Raw genomic sequence first — 18325 nt, 5'->3', positions numbered from 1 at the left:
ATCTGATTGATATTAAGATTATAATTTGTCTTTTATTTTATTTTTTTTTAATTTGTCTTTTAAAATGATTTGGAACATAGTCTCTCTTTTTTATTCCCTGAAATGGTATTTAAGAGCTATTAATTATATTTTCCTTGAATGTATGATGGAGCTTATGTAACTATCTGGGCCTGGAATTTTTCTGTGAGAAGCTAGTCAACTACTGATTCAGTTTCTTTTGTGTTTATAGGACTACACAGTATTTCAATTTCTTCCTGTCAGTTTGGTGAATTTTTTTTTTCTAGTGTCCACTTCATTTAAGTTTTAAAATGTTTTGGCATAAAATCGCTGGATACTATGGTCCCATGGACCTTTCACTCATTTTCCTCCAGTAGTTAATTTTGCATAACTGTGGTACAATTTTTTTTGGCCCTATACATTTTTAATTTCATAAATTACATTTTTAGAATGTAATGCTATTGATATTTGTTTTGATTGACTCACATTTTCCTTCATTTACTTACCCTTCTTATCTCTCAAATCCTCATTCTAGAATTATTTTTTTTCTTCCTGAAGTGTATCCTTTAAAATTTCCTTTAGTGGAAGTCGCAATTGATAGCAAACACTTTCTAAATTGTCTTTTTTTCACTTTCATTTTTGGAATGCAGTTTCTCTGTATATTGATTTCTAGTTTATCAGTTATTTTACACTCTTCATTTTGAACATATTATTCCACTCTCTTTTTTCCCCCCTCTGTTCTCCTAGAGATCTGTTTATTTTTTAATTAATCAAGAATTGTTTAATTGCTAAGTCATGTCCAACCCCATGAACTGTAGCCCACCAGGCTCCTCTGTCCTTGGGATTTCCCAGGCAAGAATATTGGAGTGGGTTGCTATTTCCTTCTCTACCACTGTCTTCTTCCTTCTGCAGTTACCATTGAGTAATCAATGTCAGCAAATTTACCAGCAAATTTGGAAAACTCAGCAGTGGCCACAGAATTGGAAAAGGTCAGTTTTCATTCCAATCCCAAAGAAAGGCAATGCCAAAGAATACTCAAAACTATTGCACAATTGCACTCATCTCACACGCTAGCAAAATAATGCTCAAAATTCTCCAAGCCAGGCTTGGAGAACCATAAACTTCCAGATGTTCAAACTGGATTTAGAAAAGGCAGAGGAACCAGAGATCAAATTGTTAACATCTGCTGGATCATTGAAAAAGCAAGAGAGTTCCAGAAAAACATCTACTTCTCCGTTATTGACTATGCCAAAGCCTTTGACTATGTGGATCACAACAAACTGGAAAATTCTTCAAGAGATGGGAATACCAGACCACCTTACGTGCCTCCTGAGAAATCTGTATGCAGGTCAAGAAGCAACTGTTAGAACTGGACTTGGAACAACAGACTGGTTCCAAATAGGGAAAGGAGTACGTCAAGGCTGTATATTGTCACCCTGCTTATTTAAGTTATATGCAGAGTGCATCATGAGAAATGCTGGACTGGATTAAGCCCAAGTTAGAATCAGGATTGCCAGGAGAAATATCAGTAACCTCAGATATGCAGACACCACCCTTACGGCAGAAAGTGAAGAACTAAAGAGCCTCTTGATGAAAGTAAAAGAGGAGAGTGAAAAAGTTGGCTTACAACTCAACATTCAGAAAACTGAGATCATGGCATCTGATCCCATCACTTCATGGCAAATAGATGGGGAAACAATGGAAACAGTGAGAGACTTTATTTTTGGGGACTCCAAAATCACTGCAGATTGTGACTGCAGCCATGAAATTAAAAGACGCTTGCTCCTTGGAAGAAAAGCTATGACCAACCTAGACAGCATGTTAAAAAGCAGAGACATTACTTTGCCAACAAAGGTCCGTCTAGTCAAAGCTGTGGTTTTTTCCAGTAGTCATGGATGGATGTGAGAGTTTGGACTATAAAGAAAGCTGAGCGCTGAAGAATTGATGCTTTTAAACTGTGGTGTTGGAGAAGACTCTTGAGAGTCTCTTGGACAGCAAGGAGATCCAACCAATCTGTCCTAAAGGAAATCAGTCCTGAGTGTTCATCAGAAGGACTGATGTTGAAGCTGAAACTCCAAAACTTTGGCCACCTGATGCAAAGAACTGACTCATTTGAAAAGACCCTGATGCTGGGAAAGATTGAGGGTGGGAGGAGAAGGGGACGACAGAGGATGGGGTGGTTGGATGGGATCACCGACTGGCATGCCATCGCATGGCATTCATGAGTTTGGGTGGACTCCGGGAGTTGCTGATGGGCAGGGAAACCTGGCGTGCTGCAGTCCATGGGGTCTCAAAGAGTCGGACACGACTGAGTGACTGAACTGAATCAGTGTCAGTCAGGTTGCGTTCTAGTTAGTCTTTTCTCCCTGGCTCTTTTTAGGATTTTCTCTTTGCTTTTGGTGTTCTGCAGTTTCATTGTTAGGTGTACTGTCTGGGTGAGTAGTGTCTTCTAGAGTTGTACAACCTGGTAAATATAGATAGGGATTTCTTTTTGTTTGCTATTCATTGTGTTTCCTATATTTGAGGATTTGTATTTTTAATTAGTTTTATAATATACCTTGAGTAATTACTGCTTTTTCATTGTCTCTTTTACCTATCTCTGGAACGTATAATAGATACATGTTAGGCCATAGAGCTTCGTCTTCCGTTTATTTTAAATTCTCTTTCATATATCCCATATCTTTCTCTCTAAGCTGTATTCTAGATCACTTCAGATTTATTTCACATTCACTTTCTTTTTTCATTTCTATCTATCTGCTATTTGACATGTCCATTGAATTTTTCATTTTGATCATTGCATTATTTCTAGAGATTTTTATTCTTTTTTCAAAATTGCTTTAACATTTCTCTTTTCATGTTTTTAATTTTTTATTATTTTGAACATATGAACATATTTATGTTCTGTACTTGATAATTTTAATACCTTACATCTTTTTGGGTCTGTTTCTTTTGTTTCTTTTTTCTCCTGACTTTTGCTCATGGTTGTTTGTATCATTTGTGGTTTTTTTTAATAGGCTCATTTTTCTGGAACTCTTTGGGAATGCTTTGAGGCTTGGATTAAGGGTTGAGGTCTTAGGTTGTGCTGGATTGAAGCTTTTCTTTCAGATAGGAATTGTGTTTCCTTTTGTCATGTTCCTGGAATACAACCATTTAGGACTAGAACTATTTTAAATTAAATTCTAAGGCTGAAATTTCTGGGATATGAATTTGAGCTCCAAACCAGTGTGAAGACTGTCCTGTGGTTACTTAGCAATTGTTAAAGGAAACTCTCTTTTCTTCCTCAGAGCCATAACCAGGACAGACAGGTTTTTTTGCCAACTCCTTTACAGGGCAGGTCTGAATTTATCCACCCTTTCATTTTCGTTCTGGCCCCTCCTGGCTTACCTGGAAGCTTGGCTCTAACTCAGCACCTTGCATAGGTCTCATCTCCTGCTGTAGGTTATGCGAGAGAGTGGGTAGGTGCCCTTAGGGCAGCAGACAGTTTCAGCCTTGATTACGTTTCTGCATTCATGTTCCTGTTTTTCGTTTGACCTCTGAGGATTTTCCTATGTTTTTTGCAAGCTCAACCATAAATTTGAAAGGATTAAGACATATTTTCTATGCAACATTTCTGTTAGAACATTTTAACATAGTTTTTCTGTGCTGGTCATTGACTAAACTTTTATTTCTTGGTACAAATTAAAAACAAACTGGCAGTCTAGATATGGGAAGCAATTTTTAGGGATTTATTTGTGGCCATCCTCAATTGCCTAGAATCTGAGTGTGTTTGATTAAATACAGCTTGAAACATGTTGAAAATTACCTGTCAATAGACCAGCCTAAAGCGATCTACATGTACTAACTAAAGGGAACTGAATATACATTTTCACATTTCCTGGTTTCACCAATAATATCCTTTTGATAGTGTTTCATTTTAATAAAAATGGTGCAAGGTAATTTGCAAATGGTTAAGGCATGTTGTAAAGAAATTGACTTTTCTTCTTCAATGTGCTTTATCCAGTAACTTTTTTTTTTCCAGTTTGCCAAGCATTGGACAGAATCAAATGGCCTGGAATCTACATCATTAACTCCAGTATTATGCAGGGCATCTGCCAATAAATTAAAGAACAAAGAAAATGTATATACTCCTAAGTCCACTGTAAAGAATGAAGAGTGCTTTGTATTTCCTGAGCCAAAGACTCCAGTTAATAAGAACCAGTATAAAAGAGAAATACTCACTACACCCAATCATTACAGTACACCCTCAAAAGGTATTTGCTGTTTAGATTCAACAGTAGCAAAATATCTCAAAATTCCTTCTTCTTACCTTGCTAAATAAACATATAGCAGATCAGAAATGGCTAGCATTGCCCTCAGGAATTATAGGAGAAGCCAGGCTGTTTTTTAAGCGTATGTTATTTGCATTAGTTGGAATGAAAACATATTAATCAACTTCAGATTTTTCTCAAATGTTATTAAGTTTTTCTCTTTCCCACATTTATAGAGTTGAATTATAGCATCATAGAATATCAAAGGTGAAAGGCAAGTTATTGCTGATTTAATCCCCTTACCCTTTTCACAGCTGAGGAACCTGAGGCTCAGATGAGTGAAGGGGTTTGCCCAGGGTCGTACATGTAGGCTGAGACCTTGCTTTCCCCTCTGCCCCCTCATAGAAGGACTCCATTCAAGTCTTTGCTGAGCCCTTCTTACTCGTCTGGAGCTCCAGTTCTGGTGTCTGATCCTGTTCTGCCTGTTCTATCACTGATGCCCTTCTGGATACCTAGAGCTCCGTCCATATTACAGATCTCTCATTTACCTTGATTTCCTCTTCATTTTAATCATCACCAGTTATTCAAGCTGTTTCCTTGGTGACATCTCCGTGTTTTGATTGCTGGTCTTGTCTGGGCACATTCTGTTTTGTCACTCTGTTTAAAACACAGTGCCTAGAACTGAGTCCAGCGTCTAGTACATGGTCTCACCAGGATGAGAGGGCTCTGCCTCCCCATGGCGTGGCGTGGTACGTAGCTGGAGCCACACTTGGTATCTGTACCCACTCGGTGCCTGCGTGCATGCCAGGTTGCCTCAGTCTGTCTCCTCTCTGCAACCCCATGGTCTGCAGCCCTCCAGGCTCCTCTGTCCATGGGATGCTCCAGGCAAGAACACTGGAGTGGGTTGCCATGCCCTCCTCCAGGGGATCTTCCCAACTCAGGGATCAAACCTGTGTCTTTCATGTCTCCGCATTGGCAGGCGGGTTCTTTACCACTAGTGCCAGCTGGGAAACCTACTGCCTGGTATATAATGGGGGTCATTTCTGTTGAATGAAGAAATGAATAAATTAGAGAGAGCCTGAAGGGATTTTATTTACTGTGATCTAGCCTTTGTCACTTTAAAGAAATGACACCTAAACGTTACAGTTTTCTTTCCAGCAACTGTGACCTACTTGCGTGTTAAGTTAAAACCTTAATGAATCCACACTGTGAAACATTGCCTTGTGAATGGCTGCCCACATCCTGCCATTGTGTTTCCAGTTTGCTAACTGACTGATAGCCAGTTCTAGAGTCTACTTCTTATACATAAAGATATTATGAAACACTTGGTGAGAATATTTGCTGGAAGTTCTGTTGATAGCATTATCCAGTTGAATATCCACTTTCCCTAAAATCATGAGACTGGTTTGGTGTGATGTGTGGAAGCCTGTGGTTATTTATGAGTGTTAATGAGATAATATTTGCACATAGTAGGACCTCAGTAATTGCTGCTATTGCATCGTATCGCTTTCTCTTATTTCTCTTAACATACCTACAAGGTCCTTTGTGAGTCATGAGGTTGGGCAGGGAACTAGAATGGATCTTTAACTCATCTTAACCCATTCAGGGCTTTTTTTTTTTAAATTATTTAAAAAAATAGTCCCTTCTATTATTGACTTTAAATAAAAAATTTATATAATTCTGAAAGTTTTGAAAATATAGGTAGTTTGGAATTTATAATCTTAAAGTGTCATTACTTTACATATCTTGTCCCTGTGAGAGATTACGTTGGTCAGAAGCTGTTTTTGGCCATTTTTCTTTAAACATAAGGGCTGTCAAGAAAAGCAGTGGCTGAAGCCCCAGTTGATAGCCTCCATTAGCACTTTGCATTTTACTTTTGCTCTGAGTCATTTTCTTAATATTTATTTTTTATTATTATTTTGCTGCTCTGGGTCCTCATTGCAGCATATGGGATCTAACTCCCTGACCAGGGGTTGAACCTGAGCCATCTGCCCTGGAAGCATGGAGTCTTAGCCACTGGATCACCAGGGCAATCCCTCTGAGTCATTTTTTGACCTAAGAATTAGTTTTATTTTTCTGAATCCTGTCTAATCCATTTAATGAGAGTTTGTTGAAGGGTAACTATGTATGGTAGTAGATACCCACAGTACACAAAGATGAAAACTCTTTTCATAGGTATTGCTGATTAATCTTATTTTCTTGTTCTTGGGGAACCAGTGAGAGTAATGCTATATAGTCATAAATAAAACAAAACCCCTGATCTCTGTTTAAAACCATGGTATCTTATATTTCTAAGCAGTATACAACTTTTAGATCATGAACAAAAAGTTAGCTAATTAGCAGTAACCAGATTGTTAATGCAGATTGGTCACAAACTATATCAGTTGGAAATACACTGCTAGAATAAAACCCCAAATTCTGGAATGTGGAGTATAAAAATAACTAAAGCTTACAACCTCTGTAATAACTTTTGTCAGCTTTCACAGGGGACTGTTCTCTTTGCCTGAAAGGAGTTGAAATGGCTATGAATTGAGTTAACACCTCTCAGTAATATATCAATTAAAGGTATAAATACAGATTGACTTTTATTTATAGAAAGGAGAATCAGTAATCATGAAGTATTATTTATATGTTCTATTTAGATTTGTTATGTGATATTTATAACAAAATCATAAGCATGGTTTTACAGTGAAGAAAAAGCAGAGTCACACTTGTAAAGCAAGATGATTTTGTTTTTATTATAAATCACATGGAAACATTTCTTTAAAGAATTAGAGTGTTAACATCACTGGGCAAGTGATTACAATATTTCTGAGCCAGTGAATGAGGTGATACATGCATTATTGATAAAAATTTTGAAACCATAGCATATAAGCTACATATGGTTTGTATTTGTTGTTTTTCTAATAGCTGGAAACCAGTTCCTGAAAGAAACCCCAATTAAAATGCCGGTCAATTCAACAGGAACAGAGAAGTTAATAACAGGAGTCATTAGCCCTGAGAGGCGGTAAGTGTTCAGTTTTTAAGACTCTTTTGCTCTTTAGTATCTGTAACCAGATTTCCTTTTTTCCTATATGATAAATCCAACTAAGCATGTGAATTCTGTCGAGGACTGCAGGAATGTCTGTGTAAACGTCGTCTGTGGTCATTACTGAGTCTGTTGACCCTGCCTCCCTCGGGGGGCACTTGTGAGACTCGGCAGCAGGAGGATTGACACCTTGACTTAAAATACAGCAGGGGCTTCCTTGGTGACTCGGTGGGAGAGCACCCCCTGCCAGTGCAGGAGACATGGGTTTGACCCCCGGTCTGGGATGATCCCACAGGCTGCAAGGCCGCCAAGCCTGTGAACCACAACTACTGAGATTGTGCTGTAGATCCCGGGAACTGCAGCTGCGGAAGCCTGTGTGCCCGAGAGCTGTGCTCCCCGACAGGAGAAGCCACGTTCAGTGGGAAGACCATACACTGCCGCTGGAGAGTAGGCCCTGCTCGCCACAACGAGGGAGAAGCCCGCGTCGCAGTGCGACCCCGGCACAGCCAAAAATAAATAGATAAAAAAACGCAGCCGGCTGGGAGGCTGGGGCCAGGCCTCCTGTGCCGAGGCCCGTCTTCCCCTACACTTCTGCCAGTGGGGTGTGGATGTCTACTAACAGAAGCAAAGGGTCAGACCCGATGGAGCAGGCACGCATGGCATTGTTACTCATTTTCTTGATATCATAATGAGATTGTGGTTATGTAGGAAAATATTGATACATTGATGATGTGTACTGAAGTGTTTTAGCATAAAGGGTTGTGATATCTTTAGATGGGTTACTTTCATGGCTTATTTTTAATATATTTATTATATATACTTAAAGCAAATGTGACAAAATATTAATATAATATTAATCTAGGACTGGTTATTATGTGAGTGGTTGTTATGTATTTTGCTCAACTCTTCTACAGATTTGACATTAAAAATAAAAAAGGTAGGGGAAAAGATAATCTTGGCATTTGGCTCAGGGGACAGGTGATGACTGCCCTCGGGTGGGAGATGGCTGTCGTGCTGCCTGCAGAATAAGATGGCCCGGCCTGGGCATACCTGCACCCGTCAGGCTGGACAAGAGCACCTCAGTGAGGGGCCAACAGGTGGAAGTCCAGCTCCTACTCAAGAGGTTTTTGGTTTTTTTTTTCCCTCAGGTGTCGCTCAGTAGAACTCAATCTCAACCAAGTACATGTAGAGGAAACTCCGAAAAGAAAAGGAACCAAAGTGTTTGGGAGCCTTGAGAAGGGGTTGGATAAGGTTATCACAGTGCTTACCAGGAGCAAAAGGAAAGGCTCTGTCAAAGATGGGCCGAGAAGACTAAAGGTAGGTGGGCTGAAATTCTTTAGTATGGATTTTAGAAGCTGACTGCTAATTGTACTATTTTTTTTTCCCCAAAGAAAAACTGAATGCATGCATTTATTAGTATTTTTAATGTACTTATTCATCTGTTTAGCTAATATGTACATATTTTTTGAGCACCTAAAGTATACATGTTACTATGCAGTGGGCTTAATGCAGAGGTAAATTACATACAGTTGGTCTTTTGGGGGGACAAATAACTGAAATTGAAATATTCAGGTTCAGGTAGGGGGACTAATCTCAGAGGCAACGTGGAGATGAGGAAGCACAGGGCGTATGTGAGGAATTGTCTTAACGGTGGGAGCTTGTGCTAAGTTGTCCTGTTTCTGGTACACAGAAGAGTCCCTGACACATGGGTGTGTTTGTAGGCCCTCACAAAATATTTGAACGCAGGGGAAGTTAATTTGAACTTTGAGTGTGGTGTGTGTGAGGAGAATAGCAACAGGCCCAGAAGGGAGGCTGGGTGCCTCAGGGGAGAATGTTCTGAGATCCCATTTATGTTCTGTCTTAAAGTGAGAGAAGATAGGACTTCTCCATTAGTGTCTGTTACCTTGTAGAACTTACATAATTCACTGTAGTTTTATGTTTCATATGACTGTTTATTAGGCATATTTTATCCTTTTATTCTGAGATTTCTCTAGTTGGAGACAGTTGTGAGGTATTTCAAACCCTGACACTGGGATTATGAAGATCATATGTCATTTCTATGAGAATAGTAAATAAAGAAGATTAAGGAAACTTGTCCAATTATATATGTTATTGAGATGCTAAGCAGTTATCAAATACTAATGGATAACATCCTTGAAATGTTCATTCATCTATGTAAACTGTTTGGAACTTGAATGCATTTTTCAGTAGGAACTGCTGTGGTATTAGTTGGTTTTCTAGGCATTTCCCAGTGCTTCCAGAATGTAGGAGAAAAGTGACAGGATAGGAATGAGAAGCCTGGGTTGCAGCCTCAGCTTCATACAGTGTAGCTTGGCTAAGTCATTTGATCTCTGACTTTCTCAATGTCTTTATTTGTAAAAACTGGAGAGAATGTCTACTCTGGCAGCTTCACAGAGCTGGGATATGTAAACAAGACTGTATGAAATGCTACATTGCATATGAAATGCTTTATTGATATAAGGTGTTCCAGTGTCAAGTATTGTTATTTTTGTCAGTGTTGAGCATTTTAACCCCAGTGTAGCAGAATCACAGTTCTAATTAGCACATGCTGAGCTTCTAAAACTTTATATAACTTTGGATCTTTAACTCTTTCTAATGTTTAAAGTTTTTCAGAACTGAAGGACTTGCTTTAGGAGATTAGCCTCATTTTTCCACCTGGTTGTTAAGTTAAAAATTATAAACTACAGAAAATTAAAAGGATGGTACAAAGGGGATTTTCCTGGTGGTCCAGTGCTCCCACTGCAGGGAACATAGGTTTGCTCCCTTGGAGAACTAAGATCCCACAAGCTTGTGAGATGGGGCAAAAAAAAGGTAAAAGATGGTATGAAGAACACCTTAGTTTTTTAAGATAGCAAACCGTATGTAGTTAAGCCCTCTTTTAGAAAGCAGTCTTTATAAATCTGAATTTTAAATAGATAAAATAAGATCACTTCTTTATTTTACAAAAAGAATCACTTGAATTGTGATTTGAAAGTGTGTAGTTTGTTATTATCTTGAAAAGACCGAGTTAATTTGGTGAAAAAAGTCCTGAGCTGGAAGCCAAGAGACAGAGGAGCTTGTCCCAGCTGTGCCTCTTGTTCCTTTTATAACCTGAAACTGAGGTTCCTGAATGCCAGTCATTTGACACTCACCTTTATATTGGCATATCAGTGTATAATCTGCACTGTTATTTTTCTGATACTTTATATGATGCATTTTAGTATATGTGCTGCCAAAGTAAGCATTATGTGATGCAGAATTAAAATAGATTTAGAGGTATAAAATGACATGCAATAATCTGCATATATTAAAAATGTAAAATTCATATACTTTGGCATACACAATGTACTTGTGAAACCACCACAATCAAGATGACTAACTTTTTAAAAGCTTGTATTTATTTAAAAGGAAACCATATATTATTAGTTTTTGCTAATTATATTTTTCTAAATCAGATTGGAACAAATACATAAAAATGTTTATCTGGGGACTTCCCTGGTGGTCTAGTGGTTCAGGCCCCATACTTCTGCTGCGCTGGGTACAGGCTTGGCCTCTTGTCAGGGAACTAAGATCCCGCATGCTATGCAGTGTGACCCAAAAAAAGTATACATGTACCACTTACAGGTATAAGTCCAGTTATAATTTTTTATCACATTTTGGGAAACCCCATCTTAAGAAACTTGTATTTCTTCTTTGGGTCATAGGTTCTTCATTTGAAAAGTAAGGTAGTGGGGTCTTTTCCACCTCAGCATTTTGTTATTTATGAAAAGAACTTAAATCTTAAAGACACAGAAGGTATAATTTTGTTTGACAGTAAAGGTAGTACTAGGAAGGCAGGGATTCTTGTCTCTGGGACCTTTTAAAACAGTGCCTGGCACCTAGTAAGCCTTCAATAAATAGTTGTTGAATGAATGGATGGACAGTTACCAATTAGGAATGAAATTATTTCTGAGAAATATGCTGTGAGTGAATGAGAAAAACCTGTTATATTCATTCCTTCATGGAATTGTCATAGAATCAGCTCCTGGGATTCTATAAAATTCCTTAAGTAATCAAGAAAGAATTAAGGAAACACATCCAACTATATACAAGTGGAATTTTCTAGGGCATTTGTTTTCTCACAGTTTATACTGCAGGACTCTATCACAGTGTAGGAAGGGGGAAATAGGCAGAGCTCAGAGAGATAGACATTATTTAATATTTATTTACTTATTTAAAAAGCTGGTAGGAGAGGAAGATGCAAGTATAAAAATAATGATATGGAGGTTATTACTAATAAACATGATTTCTCTAGGCTCTCCCAATACCATCTCAGTCCAACGTACTGAGAGTTGGTTGTAAATTCTGTTTGTCTTGAAATACTTCCATTGAAGTGGTACTATACTGAGGAGTTTGGGATCTCTAAATCAGATAGGATGGTCTTTGTGTTGATGTAAGGATTTACTTCTCACCCTTCCTTTTTCTTTTTTAAGCCTCACTATAATGTGACTACAACCAGATTAGTGAATCCAGATCAACTCTTGAATGAAATAATGTCTGTTCTTCCAAAGAAGCACGTTGACTTTGTCCAGAAGGGGTAAGAAGCATGTTTGCATCTATTACTTGAAGTCTTTTGAACTCTGAGAAAATACAGTTTGAGTCCCCTCTCCCCTTATTAAAAATATGTATTTCTTCCATCTCATTTTTTCCAAAAAAGCTTTTTTGATAGTGTCTGTGTTAATAATTTATTCTCTTTTGTTTTATATGGACTTTAGAAGTTTTTTAAGTGACCATATTGTCACCATGTTCAAACTTAGACTTTTCAAAATAGAAAAATCTGAATTTCTTCCAGTTTTCTTTTGCATCTTCTATTTTTCTTTAATGTTCTGCTTAACAATAATATTTATAAGTTGTAATCTAAATTTATGAGATACCTCAAACAAATCAAGGTGATATATATATATATATATACACACACACACACACACACTCTTTTTTTTTTTCCCATTTATTTTTATTAGTTGGAGGCTAATTACTTTACAATATTGTAGTGGTTTTTGTCATACATTGACATGAATCAGCCATGGATTTACATGTATTCCCCATCCCGATCCCCCCTCCCACCTCCCTCTCCACCCGATTCCTCTGGGTCTTCCCAGTGCACCAGGCCCGAGCACTTGTCTCATGCATCCCAACCTGGGCTGGTGATCTGTTTCACCCTAGATAATATACATGTTTCGATCTGTTCTCTCGAAAATATCCCACCCTCACTTCTCCCACAGAGTTCAAAAGTCTGTTCTGTACTTCTGTGTCTCTTTTTCTGTTTTTGCATATAGGATTATCGTTACCATCTTCCTAAATTCCATATATATGTGTTAGTATGCTGTAATGTTCTTTATCTTTCTGGCTTACTTCACTCTGTATAATGGGCTCCAGTTTCATCCATCTCATTAGAACTGATTCAAATGAATTCTTTTTAATGGCTGAGTAATATTCCATGGTGTATATGTACCACAGCTTCCTTATCCATTCGTCTGCTGATGAGCATCTAGGTTGCTTCCATGTCCTGGCTATTATAAACAGTGCTGCGATGAACATTGGGGTGCACGTGTCTCTTTCAGATCTGGTTTCCTCAGTGTGTATGCCCAGAGTGGGATTGCTGGGTCATATGGCAGTTCTATTCCAGTTTTTTAAGAAATCTCCACACTGTTCTCCATAGCGGCTGTACTAGTTTGCATTCCCACCAGTGTAAGAGGGTTCCCTTTTCTCCACACCCTCTCCAGCATTTATTGCTTGTAGACTTTTGGATAGCAGCCATCCTGACTGGCGTGTAATGATACCTCACTGTGGTTTTGATTTGCATTTCTCTGATAATGAGTGATGTTGAGCATCTTTTCATGTGTTTGTTAGCCATCTGTATGTCTTCTTTGGAGAAATGTCTGTTTAGATCTTTGGGCCATTTTTCGATTGGGTCATTTATTTTTCTGGAATTGAGCTGCAGGAGTTGCTTGTATATTTTTGAGATTAATCCTTTGTTGCTTCATTTGGTATTATTTTCTCCCAATCTGAGGGCTGTCTTTTCACCTTTGCTTATAGTTTCCTTTGTTGTGCAAAAGCTTTTAAGTTTAGTTAGGTCCCATTTGTTTATTTTTGCTTTTATTTCCAATATTCTGGGAGGTGGGTCAAGAGGATCCTTGCTTGTGATTTATGTCAGAGAGTGTTTTGCCTATGTTCTAAAACTCGTAGGAGTTTATAGTTTCTGGTCTTACACTTTAGTCTTTAATCATTTTGAGTTTTATTTTTGTTGTATGGTGTTAGAAAGTGTTTTTTAGTTCATTCTTACCAAGTTGGTTGACCAGTTTTTCCCAGCACCACTTGTTAAGAGGTTGTCTTTTTTCCCATTGTATATTTCTTTTGCCTCCTTTGTCGAGATAAGGTGTCCATAGCTTGGGGTTTATCTCTTGGCTTCTATTCTGTCCATGGTCATATTCTGTTCTTTGTGCCAGTACCATTACTGTCTGATGACTGTGGCTTGTAGTATAGTTTTCTGAAGTCAGGCTGGTTGATCGTCCAGTTTCCATTCTTCTTTCTCAAAATTACTTTGGCTATTCGAGGTTTTTGTATTTCCATTACAAATTGTGAAATTATTGTTCTAGTTCTGTGAAAAATACCGTTGTAGGCTTGATAGGGGATTGCATTGAATCTATAGATTGCTTTGGGTAGTATACTTATTTCCACAATATTGATTCTTCCAACCCAAGAACATGGTATATTTCTCCAACTATTTGTGTCCTCTGTGATTTCTTTCATCAGTGTTTTATAGTTTTCTATGTATAGGTCTTTTGTTTCTTTAGGTAGATCTACTCCTAAGTATTTTATTCTTTTTGTTGCAATGGTGAATGGTATTGTTTCCTTAATTTCTTTCTGTTTTCTCATTGTTAGTGTATAGGAATGCAAGGGGTTTCTGCGTGTTAACTTTATATCCTGCAACTTTACTATATTCGTTGATTTGCTCTAGTAATTTTCTGGTAGAGTCTTTAGGGTTTTACACACACTCCTCTTTATGATGTCTATGTGATAGGATTGGTTTTCAGTACTTTAGAAAGTATGTCACTTTCTCTCTTTCCCACTGTTGAATGAACTGCCATCAAAACCTCCTGGGTCATGATCTCATGGTTTGGACAGCCAGAACTCTTCTGGTTACTTAAGATGTTCATATTTCTAAACATTTCCACTTAGTTATGTCTCTCTAAAATTGCATTATTAAAGCACTAATAGAAGAATGAAAGCAATAAACTAGAAGGAAGAAAAAACTGACTTAAAACTCAGCATTCAGAATACTAAAATCATGGCGTCCAGTCCCATCACTTCATGGCAAATAGAAGGGGGAAAAAAATGGAAACAGTGACAGATTTTATTCTTGAGCTCCAGAATCACTGTGGACATGACTGCCACCATGAAATTAAAAGACTCTTGCTCCTTGGAAGGAAAGCCATGATAAACCTAGACAGCGTATTAAAAAGCCGAGATATCACTTTGCCAACAGAGGTCTGTATAGTCAGAGCTATGGTTTTTCCAGTAGTCATGTACAGATGTGAGAATTGGACCATAAAGAAGGCTGGGTGCCAAAGAATTGATGCATTCGAATTGTGGTGCTAGAGAAGACTCTTGAGAGTCCCTTGGGCTGCAAGGAGATCAAACCAGTCAATCCTAAAGGAAATCAACCCTGAATATTCATTGGAAGAACTGATGCTGAAGCTCCAATACTTCGGCTACCTGATGCGAAGAACTGACTATTGGAAAAGTCCCCAGTGCTGGGAAAGATTGAAGGCAAAAGGAGAAGGGGGCAACAGAGGATGAGATGGTTGGATGGCATCACTGACTCAATGGACATGAATTTTAGCAAACTCTGGAGATAGTGATGGACAGGGAAGCCTGGTGTGCTATAGCCCAAGGTTGCAAAGAGTTGGACTTGACTTAGTGACTGAACAAGGACAAAGAAGAGCCACTAATAAATTAACAAAAATATTTAAATGGAACAGTCAGTAGAGAGATTTTAAGAAAGAATCTTTTGCAACAGTAATTTTACTTTTCATTATCTCTTAAGTGTTGGCAAGCACTCCTTATGTGAACCCTGGCTTTCTTCTTCAGATGTCATTAGAACACATCTAACCCTGACTTGCTCTTCATGCTTGGGGTTTATTCACAGTTGCAGAACCTCTCACCGCATCTATATGAGAAAGCTTTCAATTATTTTTCCTTTAGCATATAATCTGTCAGATCATTAACTGGCTACTAACCAATAATCTGTTCCTTGAACTTCCTGATCCACCCAAAGGTCTGCCTTGATCCCTTATTTTTCTTTTTGTCTTACCTGTTTTTACTTTCTTTGTGACAAAACAGAATAACGAACTTTTCAGTGGTGTGGTGTCACTAATCTCTGTTATATTCCATTACTGTCTTTTTCCAATGAGGAAGAATCACTTTTTATCTTTGATGTGACTACATCGCTCTGTGCTTCCTCTTCCCATCAGGAACCTTAACTGCAGGGTATACCTTATGGCATTTCTGGTATCAACTGCTAATTTTTAATAGATCAAGCCCCAAAGGACGCAAGTAAGAAAAAGAGCGATATATTTTATAACTCTGCCCTAAAGTGTTGTAATGATCATAACCTCTTATTACTATTAGAAAATAGGGCTTCCCTTGTGGCTCAGCTGGTAAAGAATCTGCCTGCAAAGTGGGAGACCTGGGATTGATCCCTGGGTTGGGAAGGTCCCCTGGAGAAGGGAAAGGCTACGCACTCCAGTATTCTGGCCTGGAGAATTCCATGGACTGTATAGTCCATGGGGTTGCAAAGAGTGGGACACAACTGAACGACTTTCGCTTCACTATTAGAAAAACCTCAAAAACGTGTTTCTTACTAACCAGTTGGTGGCTTCAGCTTAATTTGTATGAAAGACAGAAGTTTCTGATGAAGTGCACAAAATAAAATATTCTTCATATTCCCTCTGCTTTCTTTTGTTGTCAGCATTGTGGAAATGGCCTAACGTTTACAGGTTACCATTGAGAGAGTTGCATAAAGGATGCCAAAAGATTTCTTAAGCATAAATGGCTTGTGTAGCTATGAATAAAGCACTTTATTTGGAGCGAGGGAGAATTCTGATATAAGCCTTTTCAGCTTTTCTTTTTTTTTTTTTTTTTTAAAGATTCTGGTTCGGCTTTTGGGAAAACACTAGTCATACTCCATCACTAATGCATAGCTAGGTCATCTGGAAACTCTAAGCAGTACTACATTGCTTAATATGAAATCATGGTTCATTTTCCCCACTGGCCTCCTAGAGGCTTAGAAATCTCTTGTATTATACAGAATATTCATGATCCTCCTGCTAACTGGCTCCTTATCTTGTTTTTCACAGCTATACACTGAAGTGTCAAACACAGTCGGATTTTGGCAAAGTGACGATGCAGTTTGAGCTAGAAGTGTGCCAGCTTCAGAAACCTGACGTGGTGGGCATCCGGAGGCAGCGGCTTAAGGGTGACGCCTGGGTCTACAAGAGATTAGTGGAAGACATCCTGTCTAGCTGCAAGGTTTAATTGATGGATGGTCTCCTTCCTGCTTGATGAGTGTGGGTGTGATACAGCCTATGTGGAGCCTGGTGTGACTGGTTTGATTTTTCAAGTCCACTGGAAGTACAAACTCATGTCTAAAGAGCTGTCTCAAAGACCAATATCTTTGTTTTTAGACAGAAGATACTATTTTGTGGGTGAACCTAAGGCAAGCCCGTCTGTCATTATCTATTACTGTCTTTTTAAATCATGCGCTTTATATATTAATAACTGTTTACTTTCTTAGAGTCACTTTCATACATGAATGTAAGCTCTTAACTATGTCTTCTTTTTAATGTGTAATTTCTTTCTGAAATAAAATCATTTGTGAACATAGCAGGCTTCTCCTCTTCTTTGATTTTGATCCAAATAAAACCTCAAATGGCTTCTTGACTATTAAATAGAGACTATTTGGAGTATGTTTTATCTGTTATCAAATATGCCTTGGGCAGAAAAACAGATAAGAATTCATTTGCATAATTTTTTCCTGTCTCTGATTTAAGTAGGATTTATTGAGATCGTTAACTAAGTCACAGCTGTGGTTACCAGAGTTAAACAACACATTTAATATGTTGAATAAAAGAGTGTTGACTTCAGTAAGTGTGTTCAGTCAACAATGATAAGTATCTGAACTATGAACCCCAATGAAATGTTACTTTATAGTAATTTTCCATAAGTCTCAAGATTGGCCTCAAATTTGTCTTTTTATTTCATTTTACTGGTCTCTAAAGGTCAGCGCTAAAGTTATATTTGTATGGATTTTACGAGTTAAACTAGTTGGAGAAAAAAATAGGAGTGTTTCTAGTCAGTAGTGAGGAAATGTTTTATCATTCATTTGTTCAGTAAACATTTACTAAGTATTTATAAGCATTAGGTTCTAGTTCTGAATATCAAACTGTCTAATAAACTCAAGTTTCAGTCTGTTAGCAGGTTGTGTATGTGTGAGTCACTTCAGTCATGTTCATCTCTTTGTGACCCTGTGGACCGTAACTTGGCAGGTTTCTCTGTCCATGGAATTCTCTAGGCAAGAACACTAGAGTGGGTTGCCCTTCCCTTCTCCAGGGGATCTTCCTGACCCAGGATTGAACCCCCATCTCTTACATCCCTACATCCTAGCGCCACCTGGGAAGCCCATTAAAAGGGCAGATGCATATAAATCAACCAGTACTTACAGTATAGAGGGCATGATCAACTTTGTCTGGAGGAGTAAGGGGTGACTTCTTGAAGGAAATTGTATTTGGTCTTGAAAGATACATGAGTTCAATAGAAAGAGAAGACCGTATGACATTCTTGGCAGCATGAATGTGCAAAGGCATGGGATGATAAAATGGCTCGTGTGTTTAGGGTACAGGCAGAAGGTGCCACAGGGAGGATAGCGGGAGATGAGGATTCAAAAGTTTAGCTGGAAATAAGTGATAAAAACTTGAACGAACTTGAAGCCTCCACTAAACTGTTTTGATAAAGG

The 18325-nt window shown here is 38.3% G+C and overlaps 1 protein-coding gene across 4 annotated transcripts in view; it reads left to right on the top strand.

Annotated features, from left to right (window-relative positions):
* The window catches only part of MELK (maternal embryonic leucine zipper kinase), a 72668-nt gene extending 55472 nt beyond the window's left edge, over nt 1–17196 (top strand). For all 4 annotated transcript variants that reach the window (XM_043487084.1, XM_043487080.1, XM_043487082.1 and 1 more), the window contains 5 exons: nt 4016–4247; nt 7155–7251; nt 8421–8589; nt 11745–11848; nt 16671–17196. In XM_043487084.1, coding sequence (XP_043343019.1) covers nt 4016–4247; nt 7155–7251; nt 8421–8589; nt 11745–11848; nt 16671–16848 — 780 coding nt within the window. In that variant the 3' untranslated portion in view covers nt 16849–17196. The remainder of the gene's footprint in view (nt 1–4015; nt 4248–7154; nt 7252–8420; nt 8590–11744; nt 11849–16670) is intronic.
* Nucleotides 17197–18325: the final 1129 nt, after the last annotated feature.

Source organism: Cervus canadensis, chromosome 14, assembly GCF_019320065.1.
Source record: "Cervus canadensis isolate Bull #8, Minnesota chromosome 14, ASM1932006v1, whole genome shotgun sequence".
Taxonomy (NCBI): domain Eukaryota; kingdom Metazoa; phylum Chordata; class Mammalia; order Artiodactyla; family Cervidae; genus Cervus; species Cervus canadensis.
This window is presented reverse-complemented; position numbering and strand designations above follow the sequence as displayed.